General features: G+C 41.9%; 1 protein-coding gene across 5 annotated transcripts in view; it reads right to left on the reverse strand.

Annotated features, from left to right (window-relative positions):
* Window positions 1–19,585, reverse strand: part of STX17 (syntaxin 17) — a 328,399-nt gene that overhangs the window by 280,782 nt on the left and 28,032 nt on the right. For 3 of the 5 annotated variants that reach the window (XM_088445683.1, XM_088445679.1, XM_088445684.1), the window contains exon 2: window positions 4,680–4,842. In XM_088445683.1, the coding sequence (XP_088301809.1) occupies window positions 4,680–4,802 (123 nt within the window). In that variant the 5' untranslated portion in view covers window positions 4,803–4,842. Of the gene's footprint in view, window positions 1–4,679; window positions 4,843–9,809; window positions 11,878–19,585 lie in introns of those variants that run through there. The other 2 variants (XM_088445680.1, XM_088445682.1) reach the window with 2 other exon arrangements.

A 19,585-nucleotide genomic window follows, 5' to 3' on the forward strand; every position in this document is an offset into this window, starting at 1 on the left:
GAGATTCCTCTATGCTGATCTGTTGTCGTCAAATACAGATCGACTATGGGCCGGAGTTTGGAAAGCCTTGTCTACAGATTTTGCTGACTATGAGCCATCCGAAGCGGTCATATCCAATATGCTGCTCGTTATGCGCTTTGTCGGCTCAGCTAAATTACAGGAAATCCACTTCAAGTTTATGAATAGGGCATGTGTGTCGCAGACACAAAGACATGCCATTTCAAATTATGTCGTTAGTATTTGTCCCAAATGTAATTGTTCCTCTGCAACCTTTATTCACAATGTGTGGCAGTGCTCTAAAGTCAGAAAGTTCTGTTATAAAATTCTCAATTTTATAATGGATTTGACGAAGGTCACCTTGCCCTTTTCTTTTGAGACATTCTTACTAACAGATTTTACACTTTGGACCCAAGCCGGTTTACCTAAGACATGTATACAGCTTTTGGCTGTACTTGTCACATTAGCTAGGAAAACCATATTACAAAGGTGGCTCTCTACAAATCCACCATCAACAGCGGAGGTGAAAGCTGAGCTTATCACTATATTATATTTTGAAAGACGCAGAGCTCTTTTCGATATCGAGAATGGGGTAGCTCGATTTTACAAAAAGTGGGAATAGTATTTGGAAAATGTACCTAAAGAGACTTCAGAACATATCATGAAAATATTTGACAATACTTCTTGGGCATTGTTACATAGTATTAATTAATGACAAAACGATATTCTCTTTCTCTGTCTTTTGTATTTATTGATTAAGTAGCAACATAAAGTCTCCTCAATCCCTTTCTTTCCCCCCTTTTCTTTTTTTTTCTCTTTTCCCTTACTTTTATTTGTCTTTCTTTGTTACTAAAACATTGAAAATGTTGGTGTTCGTAATTATTTTTTGGTTATTATGTAGTGTAGTGATAGAGGATAATGCTAAACGTGCTCTCTTTTTCAATGATTTACATCATACGCCATTAATACTCCATATTGTATGACTTTCAATGATTGTTATTACTCTAATTCTATATTGGTGTATTTTGTCCGTGCTAATATCTCTGTCTCGGTTACGTCTTTTAATGTAGGTTACCCATTACATTGAATAATTTCCATATAATGTACTTTTTGTATTGAATTTTGGATGCCAATAAAAAAATTTTTTTTTAAAAATTATATATATCCTCTAAACTGTATATGAATATATTATATATGCTTTGCGGTTAAATAACTCGCCACATAATAGAGATGGATAGGCATAGATGGTTACATCAAATTCATATCAAAAACTAGAAAACATACATATAATACAAAAGTGGAAAATTGGGAAAAGAACACTGATGAATGCCTAGTCCCTATACTTATATATACCCACAGTAATCAAGAACTGTTCACAAAAAATCAAATTACAGAAAAATAGAGGTGATCCACTTCATAGAGGCCTACCGACACAACAGTATCCAATTTAAAAATCCATTCAGATTTTTTATTTCATAATTGGAGACCTCGATCATCACCACGTATCAATGGCTGCACCCAGTCAATCATATTCTGTAAACTTGAAAGTAGATGACCCTTTTATAGAGAATGCTGCACTACTGGTTTATCTGAAGAGTGAGTGGTCAGTGCATGTGTATTGAAGTGTCATGTTTCTTCAAGAACACGTTTTTGAAGTATATTTGAACACAAATCGGTGTGTAATTTTCTTTGCTCATGGTCAAGTAAGCTTTCTTTACGGAGTCTTTTGCACGGAATAGTCACCCAAGTTACTTCCTTACTTGCAGGCGGTCTCTTTCCATATTTTATACAAGTGGAACACATCATTCCACTATCTTTTACCAACAACCACTGAAATGTTTTAAACCAGTCATAGTTTACTCCTGATGTGCGATGTTTAGAGAAACATTTATCATGTGAAACAGACTGTGATTCAGAAGATGGTCCGGCCTCGTCTGAAGTGCCCTTGTTGGAAATCTCTGGCTCTGAGATTTTGTTAGTATTTACATTTTTCTTAAAGAAACTTAAAATTGTTGTTTTCTGATTTTAATTCTTACTCATTATGGGTAACAAGTGGCTGAACACAGATGTATTTTTTAACAGTTCCCAGGTACTGTCCCCACTTGCTGGCACCAAAGACATTTATTTTTATACAGCCCTCAGATACAGGCCTAACTTGCTGGCTCAAATTAATTTCTTTTTATACCACCCTCAAATACAGGCGACTTGCTGGCACAAATTAATTTCTTTTTATACCACCCTCAAATACAGGTGACTTGCTGGCACAAATTAATTTATTTATTATACCACCCTAAAATACAGGTGACTTGCTGGCACAAATGAATTTATTTTTTATACCACCCTCAAATACAGGTGATTTGCTGGCACAGATGAATTTCTTTTTATACAGCCCTCAAATACAGGTGACTTGCTGGCACAAATGAATTTCTTTTTATACCACCCTCAAATACAGGCGACTTGCTGGCACAAATTAATTTCTTTTTTATACAGCCCTTAGATACTAATGCAGGCTATACAGAATGTAGTTTTTTTTTATACAGCTGCAGCTCCACAAATACTATCCCCACTGACTTACTGGTACCACAGAATATACAGCCCTCAGATACTGGCCCCTAAGGCTCCTAAATACTGTCCCCACAGATTATTTTTAGCTCCAACACAGAGAGAGTGGACACATTTCAACTCTCTTTAATCAGCTCAGGCAACTGTTCCTGCCTGAACAGTGCCCTGTGATTTTATACAGGAGGAGGGATATTTGCACTGCAGTCTGACACCTCCCCTGCAGCATGCCCTGCCCAGTACTGTCATCCACCCGACATGTCCCCCGTCGCATAGCCGCACCCCTTGTCCGGCACCTCCCCCGTCCCAATGCAGCGTCCGCTGCCCGGCACCTACCATAGCAGCATCCCGACTGGCACCTCCCCCCGTCCCAATACACTCTGTATCCCCTGCCCGGCACCTTGGGAGTCCAGCGTTGGCATCACATCCGGCACTAGCGTTGGCGTCACATCCGGCACCCGTGTCCTTGGCAACAGGGACACATTAAGGGTGACCAGGAGACGTTGCGCATTGTGTCCACAGGGGGGGAATTCTAAGCGCCGGGCGGCAGAGTGTTCTTTCCGGGCGCTGCGCCTGGAACATAGAGCATGGGGAGAACACTGGACTTAGTTTTATTTGTTCCATTTCAAGTTTCAGAAGAAGTCGTTTTCAAATTAGCACCCCAATGGTACGTAATCAGAGGACTTGATGATGGTCTTTTCTTCAGAAAGGGCTATTTTTCCAACCACATGCCATTGTTTTTTGATCACTCTCTTGACTACCGTTGTACCGGTGTCAAATCTAGTGTTCATAACCTCTGCTTTTGCTGAATTATATAATTTTTCTGCAAGTCATGTTTCCTTCTTGCCTTCATTAGACATTGATCAATAGTCTTGGAGGAGTAGCCCCTTTCAAGGAATTGTGCACTCATTTCGTCCAACTTTCACATACATAAGCCTTCACATATCAGTGTTGATCTTCAGTATCCTGATGAACTGTGAAAAAGGCAAAGATGCCTTTAGTTACTCAGGGTGATGGCTAGTGGCACACAATATATTTCTTTTAGTTGGTGTCCTGTAGAGCGTAGTGCTAAGCCTAGTTCCCATTTTCAATATCGTCACATCCAAAAAATGTATGGTACCGGCATCCACGTAAATCTTTTTTGGAGAATCAATACAATTTAAGGCCTGTACAATAGTCACAAATTCTTAATTTGTTCCTCCCCACATTAGAAACATATTATCTATGTACCTTTATTAAGATACGGGCACCATATATTGGCATAATATGTGAAGATTAATACTGCACCATATATAAATTGGTGTATACTGGTGTTATATAAGAGCCCATTGCGGAGCCCGCAACCTGCACAAAGTATTTGTCACTGTACCTAAAGTAGTTGCATGTGAGAAGCTCCATCAAAAATTCTATTGGTGGACCATGATGTGAAATTGTGATCAGTACATCCCTAACTGCCTGGATACCATCAATATTTGGTATCACAATATATAGATGATGTCCATTCATGCCAACAGCCCGTCAGGTATATCCCCCATTTTACGGTCTTCTAAAAAGTCATTAGTATCTTTTAAGTAACTGGGAATTTTACATAAACAAGGTTGAAAATAATTTTCAAGAAATTGTGCCAGTGGTTGGAGTAAAGAATTAACCGTCAAAATTCTGTGGCGTCCTGGTGGTGTCACCATCGACCTGTGTATTTTTGGTACCAAATACAAGTTGAGTCTCCCATATCCAAAATTTTTGGATCCAGAAGTATTTTGGATATCAGATTTTTCCGTATTTTGAAATATGTGCATACCATAATGAGATAATGCCATATCCACTTCTGATTCTTCTATTCACTCTCAGGATAATAACCTATTAACATATTAAGTTGATGTCTTACTATATCTTCCTGACAATTAGATTAATCAAACTTAACATCCAAAAGTTTGAAGTACATATAAATATACTATATAGAATGTTGATATCAAGTACATAGTCAAAATTATTATTTATAAATTTGCTTAGTAATGAGTATTCCAGTTTACTCTAAGCAATATGTTTTATTGCTTTATTAATGGAAAAAAACATGCATCTACTAAAGATAAATGGTGCAATAATATTTAAGATGTAGAACTAACCTTTTCAATATTTAACTGATGGTTCCTCAATCTTTCCAGATCTGTCGGAATTACAATTTTGGCAAATTTCTGCACAGCAGGTTCAAGGCGGCGGTATGGCACTTTCTGTTCATTTTCCAACATCTTATTACAAGGAAGCAATTTAATTATTCTAGAAACACACCTATAAACAAAAAAACAAAGAGACAAATACAAACATCATACATTTTTTACAGAGTCAAACATAACTATACATAGAGATATATTTACTAAACAGCTGGTTTACAAAGCCACCAATTGTCGGTGGTTTTGCCCACCAGATTTAAATTGGTAATAATATTAAGTGCAAAGCATGCTTTAGAAACCCATGATCAACCAATCACAAGCACCCAGTATGTAAGCAATCTTGTGAATTATATATTGACACCAAAGGTGGTTTGGCAGCAGCCCAGTATTTATTAAAGTGATAGTTCATGGACAGTTTTCAGAATATCTCCATTTGATCTGCTCTCCCCTACCGATGTAGCACTGAGCAGTGGGTACCTCGGCACAGGAGGGCTCAACTTACTTTGGTAATGGGATAGGTCCTAGCAGAGGTACCCTCTTATTTCCTACATGAGGGGAAAATAGGGAGAGCTGTTTTAACAATGTTTAAAAATAGATATTAACTAAAAGGATAATAAAGAGTGGTAGTGCACCCCTGGCCAACATTTTAAGATAAACCAAATTAAAATGCCTGTTATGAGATTTCAGCTGTTTTTCCACCTTCTGCAAGGAGGTAGTGCACCTTTACAATTTTGAGAGAAGGAAGCTGTTTTGGGACAGATGAAGAAAAGTAATTCTTCATGTATAATAATACTCACATTAAGTATGTACACTACATAGTGACATAAAGGTGTACATATAGTTTATCAGTCTTCTTTCATGACCAGTAACACTCTTTACCCTTATTAATCTGTAAAAGTACAGTAGTTCCAAAAACAAATTGAAGCAATTGATCGCAATAAATTCTGAATATTAAAATTACTACCATAAAAAGAAAACATATTAGTAATGTTGTGTGGGAATCATGGGAAAGGAATTAAGGGGAATTGTAATACATTTTCATTTAATAGTTACTGAGAGTATGACAAAGACGCTAAAGGAAAGAGGCAAACGGAACATTACCACTAAGGTAAATTTACTAAACAATGGTTTTGCTATGGTTTTGAAACCACTGCACATCACCAGCATATTGCACCAAACCACTGAATTTACTATAGAGAAATTTTTATGTAGTTTGTAATCCGCCACTGATGTCCACCTGTTTTACAGCAACTTGTGGTGTATTTTTTTAATGGGATTAGAACAAACCACTACATCTATTTGGCCAATTACAGTGCACTTATAATGAAGAGAAACCTTTTATTCATTAATTCATTAATACCAGCGATAGTTTTATTATGGGGGAAATAAAACTGTATTAGTATATTCGGGGGGGGGGGATTGCTTAATTTTATTAAGATGATATTTATGAATGATATCAAAGGTGCTATAATAATTCTTAATTGGTGTTTCATTTTAATTTTTCTTTTAAACACGTGGGAAGTTTTTTTAAATATAATAGCTATATAAATGATTACCATATCATAAAATAATAAATGCTTTCACCTTCATCTATACTAATATAATAAGAATGCTATGTCTGTCTGTTTGTTCCAAGTTGGCACAAAAACTAATGAACCGATTTTCATAAAAACTGCATCATTTTGTAGTGGATATTCATAGAAATAACCTGCACTTTGTTACATCTTGATCCGTCAATTAAAAGCTGAGCCATAACAAAAACAAAATGTATTAACATCATTAATGCAAGAGATGTGTGGCCAAATGCGCGCTACCGGTAAGGGGTGGGAGGAGAGGTGCTTTGGCCCTGCGTTCACTTGCATAGGACAGGCTACATAGCAATCTGTGTACAGGGCACACAATGACATTGGTATGAGTGGTGGATCAAAGCGCTGCTGCTGCCACTAGTCTTTATAGTGCTGCTCGTCACGGGGGCCACTCCTGCAACAGGGCTCCTATGCAAATCAATACACCCAAAACAGCTCAAAATAAAATAATTGTTGGCAGAAGCAATTTCATTGTGGGCAATGGCTAGTTAAACATAATTTTAAACACCAATTGACAATTCATTAATATTGCATCTTTAATATAATTTATATTACTCACTTAAGATATGTTAAAAATGTCCCCCCTAATATTGAGTAATAATAAAGTATTTCCCTTATAAGAGAATTATCACCATTATATGCCGTCTAATTCAATACATAATGATTGCATTCATTATGAGTATTGGGTCTTTCCACATCAAATCAACACAATTTCTGAAAAAAATCCACCTTACATTCTCCAATTTCAATTAAATTTGGTATAATAAATCCTACTATGGGTGTAAAGAAAACCTCCAAATTTTAGGCTGATAAATACACAGGTTTTGAAGTTATATGCCTTTAAAACTGCAATTTTTTTACAATAAATTTGCTATTAGCAATTTTTTTATTGTTTTTGCAGCTCACCTAATTGAGAGTTGGGCAAGGTCTAAGTTTAAACCTCTTTTTATGGGCTTTCATGTGAAATACAACATAGCAATAGGTTTAAACAAAAATGTAAAATGTAAAAAGGTTATATTTTTTAAAAACGCTCAAAAATTGTTCATACTGTTGTTGAAAAATCCCCCAAGTTTTATTTTGGTATCATGATGGGATCACTTGCTATAAGAGCTTTCATTTTTGAGTGATTCATGAAAATTGTATTTATTAAAGCACTACACATCTGAGAAAAGCAACAAACAATATTTTTTCCAGTTCACTTCATTAGAGGAATGCACGTTCCACTTCAGGTGTGTTTGGGGATGAGATTCTACATATAAGGCCTGCTCCCACTTTTGCGCGGGATTGCAAACTTAATTGGAATGTGAAAAGACACTTCAATTATGTTGAATTGGCACATCTTTTACATCTCCCTGGACCACCACAGGTTAGCTTTTGTTGGGGTTTAATTAGTGAAGAAAAGCCCCTTGGTCACTAATTTCAGTCCAGCCAAACCTGTCACTGGACCATTTATGTCACGTTTGAAAAAGCAGAGTGTTTAATTACAGTGGAGTATCATATTGGGAGAATGTGTGCTGGGAGCAGGAAGGAACAGCAACTTGTAGAACGGGTGCTGGGAGGGAGAGGCACATCAAACTGGGAGTAACACTGTACTCACAACAAGAAGCCTCAGCCACCCGGCCAGACAGAGAAGAGGAGGCACAGCCCATGGGGCTACTGCTGAGGAGGAGCATGTGATGAGCTCCTGCAATCAGAGCTCAGCACATGCTCCTCTCACCCCTCAGTAGTGTCTTGTGGGAATGATTACCCAGTAGTGCATTGCCCCAGTAACTGCTGTACCCCCAAAAACCCTCTTGCCACCAGCAGCCGCGACAGTCAAAACAGTCTTGATGACTGATCTGGCAAACAGCTGCACAACACCCTGTGCTCTGATTAAAAGACCAGCACTGTCACCATAGTCCCTTAGAAACCATAAAGGGTATTTAACTGCTGTCTATGACAACAAATGGTGGTTCGAATTTATTCTGGAGATAGCTGAAAATATCGATGAAACATAAGTGATATTCCTCCACCATATTTTTCATACCAAGGGAAACTATGTTTTATGGATTCCTATGGTAGATGTTCTGTGTGTGAATCCGTCAAGTCCATCAGGTCGAATGTACACCCTTTCTGAAATGGAAATACTAAAAACAAATGAAACCTTCAGCCAGTTCCAACTCAACAAGTAGCACCGTCCATCCAGAGCAGCAGCACCAAATGGTAATGATCTGTATTAAGCTTTCTTAAAATATGTGAAAGATATAAAATCATCAAACGTTTTAAATATTTTAGTACTGTGTCATTGTACATAACATACATCAAAGGGATAGTTTAATAAAATAGATTAAAAGTAAAGAACAGGCCTAGATGGTTAAAATAATGAAAATGAGAACTAACAATCCAAAGTGAAAACCTCATGTAGCAGACGATCCCATCATGATCCCAAAATACAGCTTCAGGTGATTTATTAACAACAGTAAGTCAATGTTTTACATTTTTGAAAAAACTCTAAAAAAAATTCATTTTGAGAAAATCAAAATACTGATTTTAAAAAGTTTAATTTTTTATTTAAACATACTGCTGTGTTAAATATCATATAAAAGCCCATTAAAAGAGGTTTAAAATGAGACCTTGTCCAACTCTCTAGCTCAATTAGGTGAGCTGCAAAAGCAATCAAAAAAACAGTTAATAGAAATTTTTTTGTAAAAAAAAAGGTCAGCTTTAAAAGCATATAACTTTAAAACCAATGTACATAGCAGCCTAAGAGTTTGAATTTATCTTCGCACCCAAGGCATCAATTAATATACCAAATTTCATTACAATCTGAAACAGTCAGATTGAAACCCTGGACCAAATGTAACAGGGTGACAGTTTAGAAAATGTGAGAGTTTAGCAGTAAAATATCACACTATTACATTGGCATTTTCAAAACGGGAAAACATATGAGTAACAGTTTTTTGAGTCTGAAAAACATGTGCGTTTGCATGTTCTCGGACTCTATTACATTGGCCGAATTTAAAAAGTATGAGAGTTTACCCTATTTTGTGATTTTTTTTTCTCCTTCTGAATGAAGAGATAGATCAAACAGCCTGCTGTTTAACCTATTTCGTCTGTAACAACTACATCATTTTTTTAGCAGGTTTGTCGGCAGGTTTGTGGTGGTTTCTAAACAAGCCACTTAGGAAATCTGGTTTTAAACTGGTAATGGGGAAAACACTGGTGGTGCTTCGATGATCTTTTGTATTCTAAAGCATGGATTCTGAGCAGGTTTGCAGCGGCTTAGGCTTTAATAAATCAGCAGGGTGCATCCTGCTGGTAAATCGCCGGAAAACCTCTGAAAATGAAACACCGCCTACCCCTAAGGCAATAGCACGATTGGACGGGGTATATAGCCTGTAGTGTCTGGTGATGTTGTGAATATTTGAATCCTGTGGTTAAAATAAGCAAGATCGTGCAATGTACAAATAAATAATTATAATTGTACACTTGGTAAGCAAAAAAGTACAGGATATCATACCTGGTGGGTGATGGGGAGCCAGCGGATGTTGAATTGCAGGGTACCCGGGTTGCCCTGCAAGGCTCCTTAACGCTTTACCCAAACGGAAGTCAGATCCTGTAGAAAAAGTCCAGAGTCCTTGGAAGTGATTACAGGTGTAGCTAGCCAACGCGTTTCGAGACACTGGGTCTCTTCTTCAAGGCTGTAGCTTATCTGTATTGCTGGGGGTCTTTTATAGCAGTCTCTGGGTATGAGGTGCATTTGTTAAAGCTTCCTCCTTGCCCCACTTCCGGTCTTTGGCGGAAGTGACATCATCAGTACGCCAGATCTTCTTTTTGAGGAATCCTGGCATCTTTCTGTGTAGCCCAGGACAGTTATGTATTGATTCCCAGTGTAGGTGTCTTCATTGAAAGCTGTGGATGGTGGTAACCATATCAATGTGAGGTTATGTTCGCCGTACCGGAAGTGCTCCAGCGGCCATCTTGGTAGAGAATTCTAAAAAAATAATAATCATTTTTTCTTTTTGTTGATGGCAGGAAGTGCTCGAGTCGCCATTTTGGTAGAGATTTTTTTGTTGTTGAAAACTTTTAGGCAGCCATATTACCGTGGTATAATGTCTCCTTTTTGAAAACTGCCATTTGGTATGTATAGAAGAATTTGTCCATATACGTTATTGTCAGCTTGATTGGTGTTCTGTTTTCCACTTGTAGATGACTTTTCTTGGTATGTGATGCCTCGTGAAAAGAAGGAAGGTGAGATTAGTTAGAGGGTGTTTCAGGTGACATGAAGTGGGGATGGGATATAGGGGTATACAGGATGATCACAGAAACCATTTAATTTTGAAATCTGCGTTTAAGCCTTTTGGTACAAGGGTTTGTAAACTGAATATACTTTTCATCTCTGTATGTGCCAGGTTTCTCTCAACATTTCTATCTCGCCAGGTGGGTTTAATCTGTTTGAGACCTGTGAAATATTATATGTGATTGGCTAAACATTGATGGTGTGTACGAAAACGGTCAGACAGATTATGAGTCATGACCCCTTTCTTGATATTTCGGAGATGTTCTCCTAACTGAGTTTTGAGAGGTCTTGATGTTCTTCCAACGTATCCTTTTTCGCAAGAACAGACAATCAGGTACAGTAAGTTGATGGAGTTGCAGGTAATAAAGTCTCTAATTTTTAATTTAAAGCCATTCATCTATAGTTCTGTGTATTTGGTGGTTGTGTCTTTGATTTGTCTACAGGCTATGCACATGCCACAGAGATGGAAGCCTTTCGTCCTGATTGGGTTATCGGGTTTTGCTTCCAATGCACTGCTGACAAGAAGATTTTTTAGGTTGGGTGCTTTCCTATAGGTGAACTGGGGTTTAGTGGGAATTATGGTCTTCAAGACAGGATCTTCTTGCAAAAGATGCCAATGTTTTCTTATTATGGATTCTATTTTTTTTGTGGTCTGAATCATATCCTGTAATGAATGACCATTGGAGGTTGGATTTTTTTGATTGCATATTTCTGGGTTGGCTAAAAAGTGTACAGCGCTAGTGATGATGTTCAGTTCTCAAAATCACAACCAGATGAAGTGCATCATAAACAATTTATTATAAAATGAATAAAAATGCAGATTCAACTGAACGCAATCTGAGCATATATAACAACATGGCAATCATGTGACATTAAGCATCTTTAATTCTGTTTTGGGTTTGTTTGGAAAATACAGAATAATGGAAAAGTCCTGTTCCTATATGACTCCTTATTTGTGGACAACAGATGTTATAGGACTTGGAAGGTAGGCCCAATGTAAATGTACCGTCTCAAAGCAACTCACAATATTGATGGTCCTCCTTATGGTTGTGCGGAGCAGTGTTCTCACTCTGGCAGGACCCTTGGAGTGATGTAGGAGAATGATCCCCGGAGACTTGAGTACTTGTAATCCAACCATTATCCACTTGCAAGTGGGCAGACAATTGATGTCCAGGAGTCTGGTTCAGGTCACAATGTCCATATTGCAGAGACTGGTATTCCAATACTGCCCAACAGGGTAAGGGTGCTGCACACCTATGTATACACACACGTTATATATATATATATATATATATATATATATATATATATGATAAGACAGATAGATATACTCAAGTCTCCGGGGATCATTTTCCTACATCACTCCAAGGGACCTGCCAGAGCGAGAACACTGCTCCTTAATGTATACAGATAAATCCAGAAAGTGTGTTTCATTTTTGTTTTTATTGAATGTCAATATTATATTCTTGTTATTGTTGTTAAACTGTTTGCAGAAATCATTCAGAGTTTCTTTTGTTCCTCTCCAAATGAAAAGGATATAGTCTATATAACAATTCCAAGTTATCACATTGTTGCTAAAACATTCTTTTATGTAGATCTCGTTCCGCTCCCAGTACGCCATGAACAAATTTGCGTAACTGTGAGCGAAATGGGTTCCCATGGCTGTACGCCGTTTCTGTAGATAATATTCACCATCAAAGAAGTTGTTTTCTAAAATGAATGGTATGGACTCTTTTATGAAATCTTTCTTGTTTGTGTCATATTCTGTTTCGTTTAGAAACTCAGAGTTGGCTTCTTCTCCTTGGTCATGTTCAATAATGGTGTACAGAGATGTTACATCTGCAGTGACCAGGATCATTTCTTCTTCCCAGGATACTCCTTATAGTTTCCTAATTGTGTCCGAGATGTCTTTCAGGTAAGATGGATTTCTGATGACGAGAGGTTGTAGCAGAGTCTACGATAGTGATTATTTTAACCACAGGAGTCACATTTCCTGATGTAATCAGAACCCACCAGACCTGACATTTGTTTTATGTTTCAAGTCTTTATTCATCCATAACCTTTTTTATTGAGTATATTTAAATAAATATATATCATTCACCTATTGCATATGTCTAATGTCCACGGTAGATACCGTTTTTCTGCATTATCCAGTATTTGACAACCTCTCATCCTTTTTGAATATACAGCACATGTTTTTACTGTATGCATTTATATTTCATGCATCACCCTGTATTTATGAATACATTTCATTACATGTCTACACTGACCTATGTCATCTATACGGTCGACTCCGTCACAGCATTTATGTTGAGGAGCGCCTAAATGCATGGTAATACCTACTTTTAGACACATTTTTAAAACACAATTTCTGGGGATCTTCTACCCCAAAATTGGTTCCATATATGTTGCTCCAGCACATCTGCAACCACAGAAGAGGTAATCTACTGTTTTCCATAGTGCTAACCTACTGCCTTGCATTCTGATTTGACAGTCCTATCTCCCAACACCAGACAACGGGCTTTCCAGAGCCCAATGAACAAGTCTCGCTGTAGTCTTACTCATTGTCCCGCCTGACACTCAACTTACCTGATGTCTATTGTCGTGTCTGACTATATTCATTTGGCACTGGAGATAGCTCAGTGTCTGAGCGAAGTGGACGTTAGCACCAATGTTCGGCGCTACCAGAAGCTAACACATTTGCTGATAAGCAGTGCCTCTATGATGGTCCAGGTGTTATTTTCTGTGCCTCTATGATGGTCCAGGTGTTATTTTCTGTGTGGTCAGTGCCGCAGCTACATTATCTCCTATTGAACTACCTCGACAGGTCTGGTCTGACTCCATGCCCTGTTGGGACATGGGGCCCACATGTCCACTCCAGTTTTCCACTGGGCTGCTCCTTGAATGGTCTCTCTCCTCGCATCCTGGTACCAGCAGAGAAAGCACTCTATTATTGATCTGATTTCAGAAGGGAAAGCACCCTGGATCCATCTCGTACACTCTTCTGGTCCCTAACAACACATTGTGATGTTGCAGAGACACAAAAAAAAAAGGTATTTTCCACCTCCGAATCACAGCATTCTCAAAGCACTGGAGAAAGCACGTTGTATTCAAAGGATCCAGTCACCACCTCAGATGCTAATTGTAACATTTCTGTGGCAGATCCTTCCTTAACTGCTTCCCAATGAGCCTGGAACATTTTTTCAAGAGGCAATAATTTAAATGGCAAAACCAATTTGGTTTTGCCTTTTAAATGACTGTCCCTTTAAAACATTGGGCAGACTCGCTAGAACCTTGCAGATGCCTACAAGACGCAGGCTATTACATGTACCTCATAATTTCCATAGTTACAAGAACCATCCAGTCTGAACTTAGAGCCATAACCAGTGAGCTCAAAATACAGCTATGGAAGCTGGGTTCTGGTACAGATACAATTCAATGGAAGATAGATAAGGTCTGTAGCTGCCTCAGAAAATGAGTGATCAGCTTTAACATCTGAATTTGAATCATTCAAAGAGTTATCTAGAGTAAATGGAAAACTGGAACAAGATAATGAACACCTGTATTCAAAATATTACAAGTGACTCTCTCGCCACTTACTTATGGTCATGACTACAATTTGGATATGCAACCATCAAATAAGGAGGAGACTTGCTTAACAGGTATTAACATGCTTGATTAGCAAGGATACAGAGTACTCAGGTTCAATGATGAAATGGTTGTAAATAACAGACATGCAGAATGAGGCAATATAGATGTATCTGTGGAATTACAAGCCCCAGTAATCTAGCACATATAAAAACAGGTTGTTGGAAACTAGAATGTTCACATGATAAATAAAGCAGACTTACTGGTGGATAATGGAGTGAACCATGGCGAATGGAGCAGAGAAGCATACAACACAGGAACTGATAAACAGCAGGAATGCTTTGGAGCAACAAGGTATGAGGCACAGGCCCTGGGCTGCCTAGTAGCAACACAGTATGGGGCACAGGAACTGATGAACAGCTGGGCTGTCTAGGCGTTACGTAGTTCCTGTATGCTAGAACACGAGGGCTGATGCTGGATTTATGATGTCCAATGTAGAAGCACTGGTGCATGCTTTCAGGATGACCACTGTAGGAACACTGGTGCAGGTTTTCAGAATATCCAGTGTAGGGACACTGGTGCAGGTTTTCCAAATGTCCAGTGTAAAGACACTAGTGCAAGCTTTCAGGATTACCAAGGTAGGTACACTTGTGCAGGTTTTCAGGATCTGATGTGCAGAATTTCAGAGAAGGAACCTAGAGTCAAGGTACTAACCTCTGGGAGAGTTGTTGTACTGGTGACACAGGAAGACCAGGAGCCCAAAGAACACAATCTAGCATGGAGAGATGCAGCTAGGAATCCAGAGATACCTAGCCCATGGCAGGCAAATGACAATTGATAAAGCCAAATCTAGCAGACTCCAGAGCTTGCTATTTATAGAGAGTAAAACCTGCATAATGCTGCACGTGGGACCAGAGTCAATTAGTGTTAACGTTGCTGGAAAGGATTGAAATGTAATCAAGGAACTCAATTTTTTGCTTTTTCAATGTCTCATCTTGTGATTCGACTTTGCAAAAAAGACAGTTCCTGACACTTACTGAACATCTTCAACCAACTGGCCTCCAATATGACCATGGAGATACTCAACTTAGACCGAGCCAATAGGGCTCATAGATCTAAATCAGACCCTGATTAACCTCCGAGAAATGTCATCATACAATTCCACTATTATAAGGATAAAGGAAAAAATATGAGATATGGTAAGAACTTACCCTTGTTATCTCTATTTCTACGAAGTCCATAGGGTTCCACAGAAGGTGTCAAACCTGTAATACCTCACGAAGGTATGGACAGAGGACCACGTAGCAGCCTTGCAGATCTGGACTGCAGAGGCACCACGTCGAGCTGCCCACGAAGGACCCACAGACCTAGTGGAATGAGCCTTCAGAGAAGGAGGAACCGGTAGGCCTTCATGAATATAAGCTTCAGAAATAGCCATACGGATCCAGGCTGCCAAAGTTTGCTTTGAAGCAGGCCAACCCTTTTTAAGGAAGCCATAGAGGACAAACAAAGCGTCCGACTTCCTAAACGAAGAAGTGCGGTCAACATAAGTCCTTAAGGCCCGCACAACATCCAAAGAGGCCTCACCCACGGAAAGACCCGGTGAGTTAAAGGCCGGAACAACGATTTCCTCATTAACATGAAACTGGGAAACAACTTTGGGAAGAAACTCAGGCCGAGTGCGGAGCACTGCCCTGTTCCCATGAAAAAACAAGAAAGGGGGTCTACAAGAAAGAGCCCCTAAATCAGAAACACGTCTGGCCGAAGCAATAGCCAGAAGGAAAACAGTCTTAGCTGTTAGCCATTTAAGATCCACTGAGCTCAGTGGTTCAAACAGCGGTCCTTGGAGAGCCCTCAGGACCACAGCCAAACCCCAAGGCGCCACAGGTGGAACAAAGGGCGGCTGAATGCTGAGAACACCTTGCATATAGGTGTGCACATCCGGGATTGTAGCAATCCTACGGTGAAACCAGACAGATAGGGCCGAAACCTGTACCTTCAAAAAAGCAAGGCGAAGCCCATGATCTAGTCCCGCTTGCAGGAAGGCGAGAATCCGAGACAGACAAAACTCCCGCAGTGCATAACCTCTCGGTCGACACCACTGGAAGAACGTATGCCACACGCGATGGTATATCCTCGCGGAAGACGGTTTCCGAGCTCGCAACATGGTACGCACCACAGAGCTGGAAAACCCCCGGGACCTCAGCATGGCCATCTCAACAGCCACGCCGTCAAAGACAGCCGAGTCAGGTCCGGGTGAAGACAAGGACCCTGAGACAGAAGGTCCGGTCGTAGCGGCAACCGCAGAGGACTGTCCACGGACAGACCCTGGAGGTCTGAGAACCAGTGCCGTCTGGGCCACGCGGGAGCTATGAACAGGAGCGTCCCTCCTTCCTGTTTGAATTTCCGGATTACCCGTGGAAGAAGGGAGACCGGAGGGAGCAGGTATGCGAACCGGAACGTCCACCGGACGGACAGAGCATCCACCAGAGATGCCCCTTCGTCTCTTGTGCGAGACCCGTACACCGGCAACTTGTTGTTGTGCCGGGACGCCATGAGGTCGATCTCTGGAAGACCCCACCTGTCCACCAGCAGTTGAAAAACGTCCGGGTGCAGGGACCATTCCCCCGGATGAACGTCCTGGTGACTTAGAAAGTCCGCCTCCCAATTCAGCACTCCCGAGATGAAGACCGCTGATATGGCTGGAAGATTGCACTCCGCCCAGACCAGGATCCGAGAGACCTCTACGAGAGCCGCCCGACTGCGAGTTCCTCCTTGCCTGTTCATGTAGGCCACGGTGGTAGCGTTGTCCGACTGGACCTGCACCGGGTGACCTCGGAGAAACCGATGTGCCTGCTGGAGAGCATTGAAGACCGCACAGAGTTCCAAGATATTTATTGGAAGCTCCGCTTCTGTCAGCGTCCACCTGCCCTGGAACAAGTGTGGACCCGAAACTGCCTCCCAGCCCCGACGACTGGCGTCCGTTGTCAACAGGACCCAATTTGGAACCCAGAACGGATGTCCCTTGTTGAAGTGGGTCGTCTGTAACCACCAAGCAAGGGACAGGCGAACTTCCGGGGTGATCACAATCGTCTGGGACTTCAGAGACTGAGGCAGCCCGTTCCATTTGGACAGGATCAGGTGCTGCAGAGGTCTGGAGTGAAACTGGGCGAATTCCACCATGTCGAACACCGACACCATGGAGCCCAGTAACCTCATCGCCGAGTGTAGGGACACCCGGCTGCTGTGCAGACAACTGCGCACCCTTGACTGTAAAGCAGAGATCTTGTCCTCTGTCACGAAGATCCTTTGCTGTCCCGAGTCCAATAAGGCTCACAGATGCAGAATCCTCCGAGACGGGATTAGAGTGGACTTCTGTCAGTTGATTAGCCAGCCGTGCCATTGCAGCAGTGCAATGGTCAGGTCCAAGTGGCGTAACAGGAGCTCTGGAGATCCTGCCACCAATAACAGGTCGTCCAAGGACGGCAACATGCGGACTCCCTGCAGCCGCAGAGAAGCCGCCATGACCTTGGTGAAAACACGTGGTGCTGTCGCCAGGCCAAAAGGTAACGCCCGAAACTGGAAGTGGTCGCTGCGAATTGCAAACCTGTGGAACTGTTGATGGCGCAAAAGAATAGGAACATGCAGGTAAGTGTCCTGTATGTCCAATGACACCATGTAGTCCCCAGGTTCCAGCGCCAGAATGATGGACCGTAGGGTCTCCATCCGAAACTTCGGAACCCGCAAAGACTTGTTGAGTGCTTTGAGGTTGAGAATCGGACGATACGACCCATTGGGTTTCGGTACCAAAAAAAAGATATGAATAGAAACCCTGGCCCCTCTGGGAGAATGGAACAGGCACTATAACTCCAGCCTGGAGCATAGTGTGCAATACCTTCCGCAGCTCCGTATCCTTGTTCCGGTCTGATGGTAGACCCGTGGAGACCACCTCGAGAACCCAAGTGTCTGTCGTAGTGGCCGACCAACACTGGGCGAACTGCAGCAGGCGGCCTCCCACCCTGGGATCCCCCAAAGGGAGGCCCGGACCGTCAGGCCGCAGGCTTGTCATCTGGCTTGGGGGCCGGACGTCTGGTACTCCATGCCTGCTTCCGGGGCTTGGCCGATTTCTTAGGGCCAGCCTGTCGAGGAAACGACTGTGGTTTGGGCCTGCCCTGGGCCCTAGATGACCGAAAGGACGATGGTCCAGAACCAGAAGGAGCAGCGGCCGACGGGAGACAAGCCGATTTGGCTGCTGCCAGCGTGGCCACAATCTTATCCAGATCCGGACCGAAGAGAACTTCTCCGGTAAACGGCAACGCCTCCAGACCCTATTTGGAATCTGCGTCCGCCTTCCAGGATCGCAGCCACAAGGTGCGACGAGCAGCCACCGCTGCTGAAGAAATTCTAGACACCAGAGTACTAATGTCTAGGGCCGCCTCGTTGATATAAGTGGCCGAATCACGGAGATTACCAATCAACTCTGACTGTTCGGCCGGACAGTTGGAATCAAAAGAAGCCTCTAATGAATCCGCCCAGCGCTCCATCGCTCTGGCAACCCAGCAAATGGCCATAGCCGGCCGTGCTGCCCCCCCCCCGCAAGGGAATAAGTGGACTTCAGGCAGATCTCCACCTTGCGGTCCGTAGCATCCTTAAGGGAGGACATGGATGGCATCCGCAATGTGGCACTACGGACAAGACGGGTCACGTGAGAATCCACCTGTGGAGGGGATTCCCACTTTGCAAAATAATTATCCGCGAACGGATAAGCCACCGCCAGACGTCTCTGCGGCTGGTATCTTTTGCCAGGCTGTTTCCACGCCTCCTCTAAATGGTCCACTAACTGACCCAAAAGAGGAAAGACTGTGGCATCGCCCTTCACATCTTTGAAAAAGGAATACTTAGATTTAGCCGCTGGGGGAACTTCATCCTCAATCACCAAGGCTGTGCGGACCGCCCGAATAAGTCCAGGAATATATGCTTTGGACTTAGCATCAGCGTCCTTAGTGTGGAGAGGTTCCTGATCGTAAGGATCCAGAATCTCCCCATCATCAGACGTCCCCTCGTCATCCTTATAAGGAGCCGACAGAGACGCCATCGGCCATTTATGCGGCCGCATTACAGACTCCCCTTGCAACACATCCGACAAGTGCTGTACAGAACTCGTCAGGGAGTTAACCCACGCTGGCTCCTGAGAAACTGGGAGCGGGGAAATAGGGAGACTGTGGGGTACCACCAATTGTCGTGGGAAACCCTGCATGGGTGACGACACCACTGACTGCTGGGACAAACCCATCGGTGTAAACACGGGCTGTGGAGCTAACTGGCCCACTAAGGCAGTAAGCACCTGAGCGAAACAAGCCCAGGGCGGCTCCTGTACCGGTTCTGTAACCGTAAGCGGCCGCGCCATG

This window comes from Taudactylus pleione, unplaced genomic scaffold, assembly GCF_031769625.1.
Source record: "Taudactylus pleione unplaced genomic scaffold, aTauple2 ptg000386l, whole genome shotgun sequence".
Classification (NCBI taxonomy): Eukaryota; Metazoa; Chordata; class Amphibia; order Anura; family Myobatrachidae; genus Taudactylus; species Taudactylus pleione.